Source organism: Dasypus novemcinctus, chromosome 27, assembly GCF_030445035.2.
Source record: "Dasypus novemcinctus isolate mDasNov1 chromosome 27, mDasNov1.1.hap2, whole genome shotgun sequence".
Lineage (NCBI taxonomy): Eukaryota > Metazoa > Chordata > Mammalia > Cingulata > Dasypodidae > Dasypus > Dasypus novemcinctus.
In genome coordinates this window covers 30633208-30651276 of record NC_080699.1, presented here as the reverse complement: position 1 = coordinate 30651276, position 18069 = coordinate 30633208, and the positions used below count along the sequence as shown (strand labels likewise).

The 18069-nt window shown below is 44.3% G+C and overlaps 1 protein-coding gene and 1 pseudogene across 1 annotated transcript; both read right to left on the bottom strand.

The window, feature by feature from the left end:
- Positions 1 to 7196: 7196 nt before the first annotated feature.
- LOC101440858 (olfactory receptor 8G50-like) lies at positions 7197 to 8115 on the bottom strand (annotated as a pseudogene).
- A 7648-nt stretch (positions 8116 to 15763) lies between these two features.
- LOC139437730 (endogenous retrovirus group K member 8 Pro protein-like) lies at positions 15764 to 16120 on the bottom strand. Its single transcript, XM_071212285.1, has one exon. The coding sequence runs from the start codon at positions 16118 to 16120 to the stop codon at positions 15764 to 15766; it is 357 nt and encodes a 118-aa protein (XP_071068386.1).
- Between the last annotated feature and the right edge of the window lie 1949 nt (positions 16121 to 18069).

Genomic DNA, 18069 nt, shown 5'->3' with positions numbered 1-18069 from the left:
AAGCAGTTTTACACTTCTACTTTAATTTCATGAAAGACAAGTTTACTGTTTCCATTATTTTACAGATTCAACATATACAATGTTAACTTATTAACCTGGTATTTTATAAACCTAAGAAATAATACTTAAACCAAAAAGTTGAAATTGTTATTGATTAATTAAAGAAGGTTGTTTTTCTTTTTACAGGGGATAAAACCTTTTATTTTTGATAATTTTAAAACTGAATAATTTTAAAAGCAATATACAAACTTTTAGGTTCTAGTATATAAAGCAATTATTTAACCTGTTTTATTATAATTTAATGAGGATTTCATAGCCTTTTAATAGTTCTGTATATTTAGATTTTACATGGTCTTTTATAGCATTAATTTAATTTGGGTTTTAGAAATAAATATATATCATTTATATAACTGCATATTTAATTTTAATAAATTGAGCAAATAGGTAGATATGAATAGTTTGATACAGAAACACCAATTTGTCTTTTAAAACCTCCCTTTTTACTTTTCTGTTTCTAATTAAAGAGTTACAAACATGGAGTGCATATATATATATATATATATATTCAAAGAGTATAACATTTTATATTTTAGTTTGACCACTGGTGCACACAGCCATAAACCCTCTAATATGACAGTTAACACTGCATTACTATAGATGGTGTACATATACACATATACACACATATTAATGATTTAAGACAATAATCAGAAGAAATGTTTTATAGTAATTTCCCTGTGAGGTTTTAAACACATCAGTTTATTTACTAAGTGCTTATTATGTAACAGGCACTAATGCAGGCAATGGGGTTGCAAGTGGGGTGGAGGTGGTGGCAATGCCTGACAAAATTGCTGTTTGAAGGAAACCTGGGAAGCATTTGGGCTTCTGTTTAGACTGGAAAGAAATCGGGTGGCTTTCACTCATTTTTTTCCCTCTGAGACAGCCTGAACAATGGAGGGTTGCTTCGTAAGGCCTAATACCCTAGGAAGAATATCATTTATTCCTGGAAAAACTGGCAATACTTATTTCTGATTTCTGGTGGAAATGGCCAATCAAAATTAATTTATGCTATTTTAAAGGCAAAGGGAAAAAAAAATAAACAGTTCTTCCTTTAAAGGGGTAAAGAGGAAATGAGAAGACCAAAAAATATTTAGAATAAAAGTGATATGCATAAACCCTCTTTTTCTCTAATTTAACTGTAAGTTTTTAAGTTTAATTATTAAGTTCAATTTTTAAGGGGTGGGCCAGATTTCCAAGTAAATGCAATTTACAATTACCATCACAATAGTTGAAATCCAGGCTACTACATTTACTACATTGCAATAGCGTCAGCTACCAACACACACAGATACACACACACACACACATTTATATATAAGGGCACTTGTACAATGATTCCAATTCTTAGCTACAGTTTTTGTATGTTTTTACCTTAAGATGAATTGGATATCTTTATTAATTAAATTACAAGAACTTTATTAGTAATAACCCCGCATAGTTTTCCTGTTTTTTTTCCATGCAGTATCTCATGACCCTTACTGCTGACTGCTCCCAGCCAAAACATTAAAAGGGCTATCAAGTGATTAGAGGTTTATTGTTTTCAGGCAACAGCCTTTTTCCTTTAGACCAGAGTATTTTACCAGTTTACAGCTTTAAACAATTCAAAGCATTTTTACATAGACTTACAAAGAGAGAGATTCCCTTACCTCCCCCACTTTCCAGGTTGATCAGTGATTTGATAGGAATGTGGCTTAGGAATAGAAGGTGTGGATTCACTGGAAAGGGGCAAGCTGTTCCCCTTTCCAGCTCTCTGCTTTTATTATGCATCCTCCTAAAGGGAGGAGAGGGGAAATCAGGTGACGGTAGCAAGTTCCAGGATACTAAGCTGGTTTAAAAGAACTTTTAAAAATCAGGACCTTTCCCAGGGACTCCCTGTCCTGGCAGGGTCATGATTCAAGTCACTGGTTCTACCAGCCACCCTGACTGGGCCAACTCCAACAAACTTGGATGCATGGCATGGACACAGACTAAGACAATCCTTGAGCTCCAGCAAATGGGTGGACCCAGAGAAGCAAGACAGCAGAACATGCGCACACACATTTACATATAATGTTAAGTTCTCTCTTTCTAACATTTGTAATGGCTGTGGGGGCAGCTATGCTGAAGAAAATATATAGAGAACTTGTAATTCAGATTAATAAATTTTGTGCTTCTGTCTGTGTGAGCTCAATGCTAGTGTTAAAATTGTGTAATTATAAAAAGTGGTAAAATTTGGTTAAGCTGGAACCCTTCCTTGCCATTGGCAATGGAATAAATTCATTGTAGTTTATAAAGCAAAACACATTAATATGTGAACAGGATTTCCTGCTTACGCTTACTGTTCATAAAGCAAATTCATTGGCAATTCAGCACCATAACAAAATATTCCAGCTAGACCTTTTCACTGTTTAACTTCACACCCAGACCAAGCTTCACTAGAAAGCTGATCCATTTTCCTGTAACCAAGTTTTTCAAACTCTAGACCAATTTCCAGGATGTTAGGCCTTGAACCTATAAACACTCTTTTTTATTATAATCAAGTCTTCACTTCCTCAGTGGAGAGAAGACCAGAACCAGATACTAATATGCCGTAAGACAAACTCAAAACACCAGAATTTCCCCCCTTATTTTTCCTTTCAGACCTGGAGGAGATGGCTTCTTCCCATATTCTCAGGGGTACTGAGGCCTCCTCCTTTAGAGAGCAGATCAGGTTGCCTCCTAATTTTAGAATTTGTCTTTTCCTGTGCTGTGCTCCCCGGGGTCTTACCTTTTCTGTGTTTGGAGTTTTTTTCATTCCCAGAATTTTTCAGACCTTCCATTGCCCTCAATTTTTATTGGGAAGATTGAGGTGGAGCCACATTTTTCTGGATTAAATGTAATCCAAGGTCTCCCAGATTGGGGTTCACCCAAGTCCTCCTGGCTTCCTCAGGGACCTGGAAGGGGTAGCGAAATGCTACCTTCTCTGGCCTTCATTTTGCAAACTCGGATGAGCCCCCCAAAATGTTGCAGAAGTCAAGAGAGGTTCAATTATTTGCATATGGAAAGGCCAGGGCTCAGGAATAATTTTGGGAAGGAAAAAAAAAGATTTCTTTACAACTAGTGGGGCTCAGAGCTTCTCACTCAAAATCTGAGACCTGAACAAGATTTTTGAGTTCTTTTTCTACAGAGAGAGGGCCAAATGGTTCTTTGTTTCAGTGCTCAATAAGCTTAAATTAGTATATATCTTCCACATCCTAGGTAAGCTTTTAGCATGGACTTAATACATTCTAGATAAGTTTTTAGCACATTTGGCTTGCATTTTCCCTGAATATTTAAAGTTTATAGAGTTCACATTGCTAAACTGTTTTTCTCGGACTGGAGTTGTTGTCATCATTACCAAGGACAGGGCTGCAGTTCTCACTGTCCCACACACTCAGCTCAGGACACACACAGCTCAGGTTATCTACGAAGAGATGAACAGCCCCCCCACCCATAGCCTACATCAAAACCTACTCCTAACTTATACAGAATTTAAAAGCTGATTCTGCCTGAAGTCCATATTGGTGATATATTGGTGGTCCATAAAAATGCCAATTGCAACTGGGGAGCTGTTTTTTTTCTTTTGAATATTAAACTTTATAAGAGAGAATGAAAGACAAACTCAATATGAGAATATTTTCCAAATACATTATAGAGTCTAGTGTTAGAATAAATTTACAATTTTATATCATGTTCTTTCCTATTATTATATGCCTCCCCCTGTAATGGTACTTGATAAATTCCATGCATTTTGAAAAAGCACTTTTTTTTTCATATGTGATAGGGCTCCTTCAATACTCTTTATCTGTCTTTTTTATGGTGGAGATTTGTTTCTACTTTGGAATGTATCTAATATCTCTCTTTACTCTTTTAATAGCATATTTTCCATAGGTACTCAGAATTACTAAGATGATTTAGATGCTTTGATACTTCTTAACACTTTTAGAAGTTTCAATATGTAAATAAATGTTCAGAAACACATGGAATTCTAAAAAACTGTTATTCTTATCTCTCACACATCAGTATGAAAAAATTTACTAGATGATGTTTATTCACACACAAATTAATAAAATGAAAAGCCTATGCATCACCCTTATAAAACATATCCAAGCAACACAAATGCATATTGGTATTTAATGTATGCACATAAGCAAATGTGCTACATACAAAACATACACATATAGGGATCACATACACTTATACACATACATGGATAGAAAAAAACATGCACAAATATTGATATTTTTGGTAGAATTTAAAAATGTGGTATGGAGATAAGGACTGCTTAGTATATAGAAACCCAAGAATGAAGTTGCTTCTAGTTTTCAAGGAGAATAATCTCACATTCTCATTACAACTTTGGATTTTATGGAGGAAGTCAAAGACTGATACCTCAAGGTGGTGTTAATGTCTCACATCAGATGGCAAGCTCATGACAAAACATGCACCTTTTATGCATGTGAGACCAGTCAGATGATTTTAAATATACACTTCAACCTGATGTAAAGGCTCATGATGGTTCAGGGTAGAGTCAGTATCCTTGTGCCCTGGGTACTGCATAAGGCATTGAATAGTCAAGGGTATGGTATTATGTGAAGATGTCCATACTTGTCTCCCTAATGCAATTTTCTTGGAGACTTTTAAGTTTAAAGGCATCAGAAAGAACATGATCATCAGCTGCTACCTAGGAGTCATCATAATATTGAAACTGAAATAATTGGACTTCACTCTGAGTGTTAGAGACATCAAGAGAGATTCAGTTATTGCATATGGAAAGGCCAGAACTCAGTAATAATTTTGGGAAGGAAAAAGAATTTATTTATGAATGACTGGGCTCAGGAGTTCTCTGTCCAAAAACCCCGAACCCCAAATAAGATTTTCGAGTTCCTTTTATGCAGGGGAAGAGTTAAATGTTTCTTTGTTTCGGTGCTCAATAAATTTGAATTAACATATATTCCCTACATTCTGGGCAAGCTTTTAATATGAACCTTATACATTCCAAGTAAGCTTTTAACATGAACATTATACATTCCAAATAAGCTTTTAAGATGAACTTCATACATTCCAAATAAGCTTTTAACATGAACCCTATACATTTCAGGTAAGCTTTTAACATATTTGGTTTGCATCTTCCCTGAATATTTAAAGTTTATAGAGTATACATTGTTTAATTGTTTTTTTCTGGGACTGGAATGGTTGCCATGGTTATGAAAGGTAGGGCTAGGCTGCAGCTCCCACCATCAGATACACACAGCTTAGGTTATCTATGAAGAGATGCACAGCCCCCACCTCATAGCCTACGTCATGAGGGGCTATTCCAAGGAAAGATGGTGAAAGGTATCAAGGCAGGCCCTACAATCACCAAGACAAGGTGTGTGAGCATAGCAACTGATGGGGGAAAAACTGGGGGTTACCACCAAGAGCTGCTGAGTTTTATTAATGAGAATTATTACCTCTCAGGCAAAAATGCAAGTTTTCTGAATTAAGAGAGAGGTAGAGAAGGGAGTTTCCTGCATGGAAGTCATCTTCCCAACATATAACAAAAGTCTGGGCCACCTTTTCACTACTTCTCTACTAAGGAGGAAGGAGATCTCACACATTCTTTGTTTCAGCTTCCATAACTATTTAGTGTTTGCAAAATATTTCTGCCGTTTTTCCCCAAATTGTACAGTGAGTCTTTGGGTAACAGAGTTACTTGTCATTGATCAGAATGCAATTTTCCAACTTTAACTTTCCAATTTGAACAAATGACCCATATGAGTTTTCTTCTATTGTTAAATGAAATTTTATTGAAATACATCATTCATACACAAGCATATATAAAAAATAGGTGTATAGTAAAATCTGTGAATTTATAAAATGAACATGCATATCATCATATGTTTCCCATGTATCTCCCCACCAACAAATCCTTCATTGTTGTGAAACATTTGTTAAAATCTATGAAACATCATCCTCAAAATATTACTAACTATAGTCCATATCTTATATTTGGTGTAATTATCCCTTGAGCCAAGCAATTATAAACACCCTACATTAGTATAAAATTTTTCATTCATTTCATTTCATTTCATTTTTGTTCATTAGAGAATGTTCTTGTCCTGTTGACCACAGTCCATTATCCACCACTGAATTCCCTGGGTTATACAGACCCATGCTTTCTACAAACCATTCATAGTGTACACTTAGTGGCTCTCATTTTCATCACAGAGTCGTGCCACCATTGGGTCAGTCATTTTAGAATAGTTTCATTACCCCAAAGGAAAAATCTCATACCTTCTTATAATGCATAGTCAAAAAATGTCATCTCCAAATCTGATGTTTTATAATGTGACAGGAAAAGTGAGACATTTTTCAGGGAAAGGTAACAATGAGAATAACGTTTGCAGGAAAACAAAGGTTCTTTCCTATGGATGAAAGAGTGTTCCCTAAAGAAATGTTAAAATACATACAATGTACTCAGTTCTACTTAACATTACCAATATCTTCCACCATAGTGTTATCTCTTGTGGAGAGAAACTATGTCTTATCACCCACCATATCTCTTCATATCCTTTAACATAATTCTATGCACTTAGTAAGTATTAGAGATTAATTTTTATAAATTTCACATGGTTAAAATTATTTATTTTTGAAAACAAATTTCCATGTGTGTTTGTCAGTAAATTTTAAACCAGGCCAGTTACTGGTAGTATTGATAAGATCAAAGGATATAGATCAAATGAATTCAGTATACAAATTATGATAGATAAGTCTTATCTAACAAAGTGCCATATTCTATGCCTATAAAGTATTATCATCCATACAAAAGCATCTGAGTATTTTAAAACGATGCTTTGAGGTAATATGAGTTACTATGGGTAGACTCTGGGGCTCCCAAGAAATTTTGCAGCCTTCCATGGGACTCATGCTATGAATCCAGACCAAATAATTCCAAATATAAAGTGCTGGAAATAATCTCATTACTTTTGTACATATATTGCTGTCTGTGGACTCTTTCCTCAGAAATTATATCTTTCTCTAAAACACTTTAGAAACTTTCTTCTGTTTCTAAAGGAGAAACTTTAGAACTTCCTTCTGAACTTTCTTCAGAAATTAGAAATTTTTGCTAAAATGAAATACTATCATAGGAACTTTCTTTATTCACACTTCTTATTTAGGAAAACTTTGACATCCTTATTCCTCAGACTGTAGATCAGGGGGTTCAGCATTGGCACCATAATGGTATAAAACACAAAAGACACTTTGACTTGATCCTTTGAGCTGACATATGATGGCTGAAGTTATAGAAAAGCTGAAGACCACCAAAAAAGAGCAAAGCTGAGAGATGGGAGCTACATGTCTTGAAGGCTTTGGACTTGCCCTCAGTGGAGTAGATTAGCAGGATACTGGCAATGATAAAGGTATAGGATCCAAGGATGGCAAGAGTTGGGGCAAAGGTGTTAAATGCACTGAAGCCTAAAAGTACCACCTCATTGATATAAGTGTTGAAGCAGGTGAGAGCCAGTTGTGGAAAAGGATCACAGAAGTAATGGTTTATTATAACAGTCTTACAGAAATGCACTCCTTACATGCAGGCTATGTGAGCTGTGGCACCAATCAAACCCATTATATACACCCAACTACCATCCAGAAGCAGACCTGATAAGACATAGTGGCACTATAAAGCAATGGACTACAGATGGCAGCATGATGGTCATATGCCATTACAGCCAACATGTGACACTCTGCAATAATAAAAAGAAGGAAGAAGTAGAGTTGAGTCATACATGCAGTGTAGGAGATAATATTCCTCTCTGACACAAAATGCACCAGGATTTTGTTGGTAATGACAGTGGAATAGCAAAGATCAATGAAGGACAAGCTACTCAGGAAAGAGTACATGGAGGTGTGCAGGAGAGAACTCAGCCCAATCAGTGTGATCATGCCCATGTTCCCCACCACTGTGACTGCATAGATTCCAAGGAAGAATAGGAACACGGGCATCTGGAGTTCAGGATGTTTTGTCAGCCCAGCAAGGATGAACTCAGTCACTATGGAATGATTTCCTGCTGCCATTTTCCTCTGGCAATTTTGGGTATGAAAAGAAGAATGAAATTTAATACAATTGTTTGTCCTAGCGCGGAAGGAAGCATGAAAGATAATGCAATTTTTACCAATTAGATATCTATATTTCTCATTGCCTGTCAAAGACTCTAGGTTTCCAATAATCTGGGATATGTGATTAAATACTGAATAGAACCACCCCTGTTTTTGTTCTATATTAGATGAGTAGTAATTCATATTACCTAATCTCTGAAAACTGAAAGAACTAGACTGAAAGCATTGATTGATTGTTCTCAGCATTACCAATACTTAATTTGTAACCTTTTCGCCTTTCCTTGAGCACAAATATTATATTAGCATTTTATATATTAGATAACTGGGTATCCAAGGGATTGAATATTGGCTATAATTAGGCATATAAGAAAAAAGTGATCAAACTTATGTGACAAGACCTGTCTGTCTCTATGTGAGTTCCTTTCCAGTTTGACCTTCCATTCCTTGTTTTTACTTAATGTCTGTTCTCCTATCTTTACCTCTGTCATATCAGAGCAATTGTTCACAGAAATTAATGTGACGAAAAGATGCATGTAAAATATTGACAGTAGTTTATTGACCACTGATCCAGTGGTTACCAAATAGCACCACTTCAAAAATACAGAAATATTGTCTCTGGAAAATAAGTAGTTGCTTAACATTAAGTATATTACTCAAACTGATCCACAAATGGAAGTAGGATGAGCATTTCATTATTAGGAGAATATAACAGTGCAGAACACTAAAGCCAAAACTCATTCTTTCCAAAGCCATTTATGGAATGCCCACCATGTGCTAAGTACTTTTTAATTACCTAATGTGGTCCAATACACTTTGGATGCATACTCTGGGGGCTACTGGCTACAGAATGGCATATTTACATGACACTAGAATAGACACTAGAATATGGGAATATGTGTATTGTCTTGGGGTATTTTTCACTCACCTTCAAATCTGGTGCTCCAAGAGACCTCAATCATCTCTTAGGGACAAGCAAGACTAACTCAAAAAGAATATGTTCATAAGTTGTGGGTTTAGAAGGAAATTGATGAGTTCCTGGCCCAGGATTCTGTGATGACTGTTCTATTTTCAAAAGAAAGAGATCCAGAAGATACAAACAGCTACTAGTGGTATCTGAAAAAACAAGTGTATGAGTATTTAGATAGGAATAACTAAAAGAGGATGTTATATTCAACACTTACCATCAGCTACCAGTCATTTCATAAATATTATTTGACTTATTCCCCCCAGCAATCCTATGCAATACAAGCTTATTATTCCCATTTTATAGGTGAAGAAACTGAATTTCAGAGATTCAGTGACTTGCTTATGATGACTGAATGGCTGTTCAATATAGATGTGGAGATTAAAATTTTGAGATGAAATAAAGTTGTAATAAAAAACCTGACCTAATACTGATAACTTTTGGATCTACCGTGCTGGTAAGAGCACAGCATGCACAAAACACAAGCTAGATTAGAGCCTCAGTGGACTTGCAACTCCTACCCTCTGGTTTATTGGACTTACCTTGGCCAGCTAACAGGGAGGCGAAGATCAACCACCACACCAGGGAGACAAGAGTACCTACAACTGCAAGCAGAATTGCATCCATCATCCATGTGGAATCGAAGCACACTCTTGATGTAGAGGGGGACTGGACTTAATCATCACAGGGTCCACAGGATGGAGATATAGAGTATAGATTGGAGTGGACTTACTGGTGTTCTGCTGGGGAACTATTGTGATTAGTAAGGGAAGAAATTGTAATATTGATGTGGAGAAAGTGGCCATGGTGGCTGCTGATGGTAGGGAGAGGGAAGAAGAGATATGATGTAGAGGCATTTTCAGAATTTGGAGTTGTCCTGGGTGGTACTGCAGGGACAGATGCTGAACATTGTGTGTCCTGTCCACTGGGTGGAATGGGGTAAAGTGTAGACTACAATGTAGACCACTGTCCATGTGGTGCAGCAATGCTCCAAAATGTGTTCACCAGGTGCAGTGAATGTGCCATGATGTTGGAAGAGGTTGTTGATCTGGGAGGAGTGGGGTAGGAGGGGTGGGAGGTATTTGGGGACCTCGTATATTTTTAATGTAACATTTCAAAGAAAATAAAGAAGAAGAAGGAAAAAAAAAGAACATAAGAGATGAAGAAATGTTATAATGATGATAATTAAGAATAATTGAGTGGTTCCATTAGATCAGAATCTAGAATAGATTTCACTGAGTTGTTCCCTGTATTTGTTACTTATTCTAACTCAGATTGTTCAATGAATGGAAGGGTATGTGGTGTGGAGTAAGATGCAAATAGATTTCAGCATTAAATAAATCAGGCAAAAAGCCATTATCTTTCCCAAATTGTCAATTGCATCTAACATTCTACTAATAGCAAGGTTCCATTCTGACACTAAAACAACTGTTTTTGAGTTATTTGATCTTACGCTGTGCAAGTCACAGCTGAAAATGGGTAACTAAAAAGCCAAAACATAATTGTGCTTTAGTACTTTGTTTTCTTTCAAGATTTTATTAGTACTGATGTAGGCTATGGGTGGGTGGGGGGGGGGGGGCTGTTCATCTCTTCATAGATAACCTGAGCTTTATATGTCCTGAGCTGTGCATGTGGGACAGTAAGAACTGCAGCCCTGTCCTTGGTAACCATGACAACAAGTCCAGTCCCAGGAAAACAGTTTAGCATGTGAACTCTATAAGCTTTAAATATTCAGGGAAAATGCAAGCCAAATGTGCTAAAAACTTATCTAGAATGTATGAAGTCCATGCTAAAAGCTTACCTAGGATGTGGAAGATATATGTTAATTCAAGCTTATTGAACACCAAAACCAAGAACCATTTGGCTCTTTCTCTGTATAAAAAGAACTCAAAAAATCTTGTTTGGGGCTTAGATTTTGTAATGGAAGCTCTGAGCCCGGCCATTCATAAATAAATCTTTTTTTCCTTCCCAAAATTATTCCTGAGTACTGGCCTTTCTGTATGCAAAACATTAAACCTCTCTCAACTTCTACAACATTTTTGGGGGCACTCCTGGGATTTGCAAATGAAGGCCAGAGAAGGTCGCATTTTGCTCCCCCTTCCAGATCTCCAAGGAAGCTGGGAGGACTCAGGTGAACCTCAATCTCCATGCCCCTGGATTACATTTAATTCAGAAAAGATGTGGGCTCCACCGGAATCTTCCAAATGAAAATCAAGGGCAATGGAAGGTCTGAAAAAAATTCTGGGAATGAAAAAGACTCCAAACATGGAAGAAGGTAAGACTCCCCAGGGAACATAGTCAGGAAAACCCTAGCTTTGATTTCTAGGAAGGGAAGCTCGATCACCTCCCAAGAGAGCCCCAGTACCTCCAAAAATTTGGGGGGAAGCCGTTCTAACTAGGTCTTAAAGAAAATGACTAAAAGGAAAAGACTGGTGTTTTGGGTTGGTCTAACTGCATGTTAGTACATGGTTTCAGATCTTTTCTCCAAGAGATAGTGAAGGCTTGAATATAATAGGAAAGGATGTTTATAGATTTGAGTCCTAATGTCCTGGAAATTGGTCTGGATTTTGAAAAACTTGGCTATAAGAAAATGAATTGGCTTTTTACTGAAGCTTGTTCTCAGAGTAAATTTAAACAGTGAGAAAAGTTTAGCTGGGAGTCTTTTATCTTGATGTGGAATTGCAGATAAATTCTCTTTGTAAACAGGTAGGGTAAACAGAAAATCCTGTTAATTTTTATTATTGAAAGCTCTCTCTTTCTAAAGTTTGTAATGTGCGGGCGGTTTCGGGCCTCCGGGAGGGCCGGTGAGGCTGGCCAGGCGGGCTCTCCGGATGGGGCCGCCCCGCGGGTGAAGGAGGAGGAGTGGGCACGAAGCCTCAAGGCCCCTTCTCGCTGCTCGTTTGGTGGGGACGTGCGACACGAAGAACGCCACGGAGACGAGGACTATGCGCCGGTCTGTTTATTGAGGAAGTGCTTGCAAATATAAGTCTGGGGGAGCAGAGGCGGGGCTGGCCTGGGGCGAGTGTGGATTGGTGGGAATGGACTTTATGCCCTAATATGGCTGGGAGATGTCGCTATCCAGGCCAGTGGGCGGAGACGGGGCAGGGGGGGGGGCCGGCAAGGGGCGGGCCGGGGGCTGGCAAGCTGTGACTGCCAGGCGCGCCTGCGCCCTGCCGGGAGGGGTGTGGCAAGCAGTGATTATGTCTGCACTTGCGTGTTGTGGGAGGGGGGAAGAGGCGCGGGGGTTCCTCTATGGCGGCTGCCTCTCGCGGAGGCCCCTGGAGCGGGTGGGGGTTGAGAGAGAGGCGCAGGCAGCGGCCGGATCGTGGTGGGGGAGCAAGGGGAGGGCGGGAAAGCACCCGGTTTCCCCTCTCGACAGAGGGCCGTACGCCCGTGCCTGCCACCCCGGCTGGCTCACGCCGGCGCCTGGCGTGTGCCGAGCCCTGCCACTGCCGTGAGCCACACCTCGGCCTGACGTCTCTCCTCATCTCCCCCTTCTTTTTAATAAGGGCCAGTGCGGCCATGGCAAGGAGGGTCTGGCGGTCGCGATGTGTCCTGAGAGCGCGTCGCACACAGAGGAAGCCGCCAAGGGCTATTATGAGGAGAAGTAGAAGGATGATGACAAGGATGTGAACGAGGGGAGGGGTGCCGGGGGGCAGCAGCGGCCTTTGCACCGCAGCCTCTTTCGCGCGGTGGAGAAGGTGCAGGATCTGTGAGCGGAGGGGATCCTCAGGGTTGGAGATGTTGAGCTGCTGCATGCGATGGTTGAGTAGCCGAAGATGGCGGCGCTGGCGATGGGTTGACGGGGCTGGATCGCCAGTGCTTGGGACAGGCGGTGGGCTACGAGGGGCCATCTGCGGAGACAGAATGAAGAGAAAACCCTACACTTCCCCCACACCTCCCGCCGAATGTTGTTAAGGGGGGGGGCAGGGAGAAGGGAAGAGCAGAATGAATGATAGCATGGAAGGGAGGGTCAGGTGGAAAGTTCGGCCGGCTGACTTTGAGGGTCAGCATCAGCCGGGGTCTCGGTGGTATAGGGCTTGACGAGGCATCTGGGGACCCAAATGGGCTGAGGCTCTGAGTCTGGGAAGACGCAGGCGAATCCTCACCCTTGGGCCAGGAGAGGGGCGGGCCCGCACCAGTTGGATGTTTGCGGGTCGCGCCAGAGGACGAGCGGTGCGGGGGTAGCCCGGAAGGTAGGCCCCCAGTGCTTGTGAACTGGTGAGCACCCCTGGCTGTCAAAAGCCATTAAATTGTGGCGGATTAAAACCTCGGTGATGATGTCGCAGGGGGTGCGGCGTGGATGGTTGCTGGTCTCCTTACTGATAAGAAACTTGAGAAAATGATGAGTGCGCTCTACCATGCCTTGGCCCTGGGGGTTGTATGGGATGCCGAAGTGGTGAGTGATGTTGTACAGCTTGAGGAACTCTGCGAAGGAAGCACTTCGGTGGGCAGGCCCGTTATCTGTTTTGATGTCCCAGGGGACGCCCATGAAGAGGATGGACTCTCGAAGGGCTTGGACGGCGTGCTTGGCGGTTTCTCCCGTGAGCGCGGTAGCATAACAGAGATGAGAGAATGTGTCGATCGCTACATGAAGGTATCTCCAACGACCAAATTGAGGAACATGAGTCACGTCCAATTGCCACCTAGAGTTGGGCCGAAGTCCACGAGGATTAACTCCTTGGGGCTGAAGTGGTCCAAGAGGCAGCAGCGGGGCACAGGTCCGGCATGACCGGACAAGGTGCTTGCAAGTATGAATTGGCAGGTCCGGAAAGAGCTTGTGGATGCTTCTGGCTGGAAAATGAAACCTGGCATGCAGCAACTTGGCCTGATTGATAAGATCGCCGACTGCAGCAGCGGCACCCGCAGGGTCTGTTGGTAGTAGGTGGACGGCTTGATCAGCCAGATGGTTGCCATGAGCCAAAGGCCCTGGGAGGCCGAAGTGACTGCGGATGTGGGTGATGAACCAAGGCTGCCGGCGCTCTTCAAGCTGCTCCTGGAGCTGCAGAAGAGCGGCATTGATGTCCTTATTGGGAGGGAAGTCGGGTGGAAAAAACACCGAAAAGGCGATGACTTGACAGACTTGAAGACAATAGAGGCTGTCGGTGAAGATGTTCAAGGGGCAATCAGGATTCAGCTGGAGGGCCATAAGGACAGCTCGCAGTTCTGCTACTTGGACAGAGGACTGATGGAGGCGCACATGAGTGCGCGGCTGGTGCTCATTAGGCACGTAGACAACTGCGGCGAACTTAGTTTTTGAAGCGTCTGTGGAGACGATGGCCGCACCCGGGAGGGGTTTGTGGGACGGAAAGGGGAAATGGTTAGGCGCTGCGATATCTAGCAGGGGGAGGCCTTGCAGCAGCCGGTGCTGCGGAAAGTGGTTGTCAAAGCTCCCGTGAAAGAGTTCCATGAGCGCCTGCATGTCGATGGAACTACGCAGCAAAGTAGTGGTCTGTTCAGCAGTTAGTGGCCACACGATGGTGTCAGGCGGGTACCCATAATGATATGAGGCGTGGGTGAACAGGGCTGTGGCGAGCTGAATGAATAGGGTAGCTTGAGGGCCAATTTTTCTGACCTTGCTCTTGGCCATGTGGACCCAGAGGAGTGGCCCGTCCTGCCAAAGAAGGCCAGTAGGCGTGCCCCGGGTGGGCAAGATTAGTCCCAATAGCGGTTTTTCGGGGTCATACTGTTGGAGCTGACAGTGCTCGAGGGCGGAGTTGATCTGATGAAGGGCTTCCTTGGCCTCAGGAGTGAGGGTGATTCTTCTGCGAAGTCCTGGCGAGGGTGGCGCATTAGTGCGCAAGAGCTGAAACAATGGCTGAAGCTGCTGTGTGGTAAGGGAAAGCGCCAAGCGCACCCAGTTGATTTGCCCACAAAGCTGTTGCAGTTCATGGAGCGTGAGCGAATCGGGCACTTTAAGTTTTGGCGTTTGAGGTGTAACAGTGGAAGTGATGGAGAACCCCAGGAACTGGTACGGCAGATGGACTGTTAGCTTCTGTGCATTGACTTTGAGACCCAAATCCTGAAGATGGCCTAAGAATTGCTCCAGTACTGTGCGCAAACCTGGCTCGGAGGGATGGGCGATAAGCAAATCGTCCATGTTGTGAATGATGTTGGCATACCTCACGAGCGGCTGGATGGCTTCCCGCACATACATTTGACAAATGGCGGGACTATTCCGCATGCCTTGGGGCAAAACGCTCCATTGGTATCGCTGTGCTCGTTCCCGATGATTGGTTTGGAGAACCGTGAAGGCGAATTTCGGCCGATCTGCCGGGTGGAATGGAATGGAAAAAAAACAGCCTTTGATGTATATTACTGCAACAAACCAATGCCGAGGGACGGCTGTAGGGTGGGGGAGGCCGGGCTGCGGCGACCCCATAGGCTCGATATGTTTGTTGATTTCCCTCAAGTCTTGGAGTAGACGAGGCTTGCCGTTCTTCTTCTGAATGAAGAATATTGGAGAGTTGTAAGGGCTGGTGGAGGGCTCGATGTGGCCCGCGCGAAGCTGCTCGCTCACGAGTCCCTTGAGAATGTCCAGTTTAGGGATTGGAAAAGGCCATTGTTCCACCCAAATGGGTTCCTCTGTATCCCAACGCAGAGGAACGGGCGCTGGAGGTTGAACGCGAACAATGGCCGAAGCTATTGGGGGGGCAGCTGCGGTGGCGACGCAGTGAGAACGGCCCCAGACTGGTGCAGGATATCACGGCCCCAGAGAACTTGCGAGATTTCTTTTAGAACGAGGGGGCGGAAGGTTCCTTGACGGCCCTCAGCATCTCTCCAGACGACATCTTGGGCAACTTGCTGGGAGGGCGCTTGGCCAGTGGCCCCAACAACCAAGGGCCCATTGGTGAGGGGGAGGTGGCCGGCCTGATCGAATGGGATGCAGGAAATTTCCACTCCTGTATCAAGCAACCCTGTGAGCCAGCGGCCAGACACTTGGATGGAGAGAAGAGGTTTGGTGGAGGGTGCGATGGGAACAGACCAAAGTACTCTCATGGGCGGGGAGGCTGAGTCGCCGTGGCCTCTTTGTTGCGGGGCTGAGGCCTGCCCCCATGGCCGTTTAAAGGCTTGCGGCTGGTGTTAGGGATGCGGCAGTCGCGGGCCCAATGGTACCCTTTTCCACATCGCGGGCACGGAGTGGAGGGAGCCCGTGGCGGACGGCTTGTCTCGGGCAAGTTCGGCGGTGGCCGCGGTTTGTTGGGACATTCTCGAGCATAATGACCGAGTTCGCCACAGTGGAAGCATTCATTGGAGGCTGAGACGGCAGCGAGGATGGCCTGGGCCATGGCGGAGGCCTGGACATTGACACCGGAGCAGGCCAGGACCCAATCATGGAGGGGCTTGTCTCTCAACGGTCTGATGATTGCTTTGCAAGTTGGGTTTGCACCCTCTTGGACGATGTCCTTGATGAAGGAAGTTTGAGCTGTGCGCCAACGACTTTGCGCTCAGCGGCGGCCTGAACGCGCGCCATGAAGTCGGCGAATGGTTCCTCAGGTTTTTGAAAGAGTCTAGTGAGTGGCTCGGGAGCAGAGGTGGCGCAGTTGCAGAAGGCTCGGAGGGCACATTCCCTCAACTAGAGAAAGAAGCCTTGAGGAAGGCCCAAAAAGCGTTGAGGCGCACTGAAGCGCCCCAGCCCGAGGAACGCGTTGGGAGGGTATGGGGTCCCGTCGCGGGCGTTCTCGGCGATTTGTCTTTCATTCTCGGCGGCAAAGTGTGCGCGCCAGTCGATGAATTGCCCTGATGGGAGAGCACCCCTCGCGAGGGAGATCCAATCGTATGGAAGGCAGCGGGCAATGGACATGCGCTCTAGCAGGTCCTGGGCGTGGGGACTAGCGAGCCCGTCCTCTCGGATGGCATTATGGAGGGCTTGCACATCCTTAGGGGAGAAGGGAACCCACACTTGGGGGTTCGCCGGAGAACAGTTGGGGTTTAGCGGGTACATATCAGCGAGCGGAGCGGTGGGAGGCTTTAAGAGAAATTCGTCAGTGCGCGGGGAAGGGTACCCTTGGTGAAGGAAGGGTTGCGGCAGTGCATAAGATGGCGGCTGCTCATGTTCAAAATCCAGGTCATCATCGGAAGATGGCGGATGCAGCATTTCCGTTTCTGGGTTGGGCAGGTAGTGGCAAGATGGCGCCAAGGCAGGAAGGGGAGGGTATAGAGGTGGAGGTTCCTTCCGTGAAGAAGCAGGAAGGGGCGGGGAGTGGGACTTCTTCCTCTTTTGAGAGGAAGAAGGAGGAAGTGCGCCATCTTGGGTGGACTTCCCCTTCTTCCGCGAAGAAGAAGGAGGAAGTTCGCCATCTTGGTCAGAGTCAGAATCAGCGGCACAGAGGGGGTTAAGTTCGAGGGCGGCGTTTAGCTGGGCTGAGAGCGATTCGGTGTCAGAATCACTGTTGGGAGCATCCTCCTGACAAGCGTTCCCCTTATCGGAGCCACCCAGAGTATCGCACGGGAAAGTCTCGGCCTCAGGGGTGGGCACACCATGCAAGCAGGCGCGAATGGCCACGAGGGCAGGGAGGAGGCCGGGGGGAAACGATCGGCCTTCACGCTCCATAGCGGAGGTGACTCGGTCAATCAGCCTGGCATAAGTCTGAGGACTCCAGAGCGGGCAGGTGGTGAGCCAGGGATTGAACGGGAGAAGCAAGTCCCAATAGCACTGAAGCTGGCGGACGGAAACCTTGACGTGGTTGGTTTCCAAGAGGGCAGCCAGGGCCCGAACCTGCGGGACCTGACGGGAGGAAAGCGAAGCACCCATTCTGGTTTGAATGGAGGACGCCGAAGAGTCTCTACCTTGAGCAGAACAAGGGGCCTGGTGTCGAGGACTGCCCCACGTTGGGCGACAACTGCGGGCGGTTTCGGGCCTCCGGGAGGGCCGGCGAGGCTGGCCGGACGGGCTCTCCGGATGGGGCCGCCGCGCGGGCGAAGGAGGAGGAGCGGGCACGAAGCCT

Excerpts from the sequence above, each read along its gene's own strand:
- LOC139437730 (XM_071212285.1), bottom strand. The coding sequence starts at position 16,120 with ATGAGAGTACTTTGGTCTGTTCCCATCGCACCCTCCACCAAACCTCTT.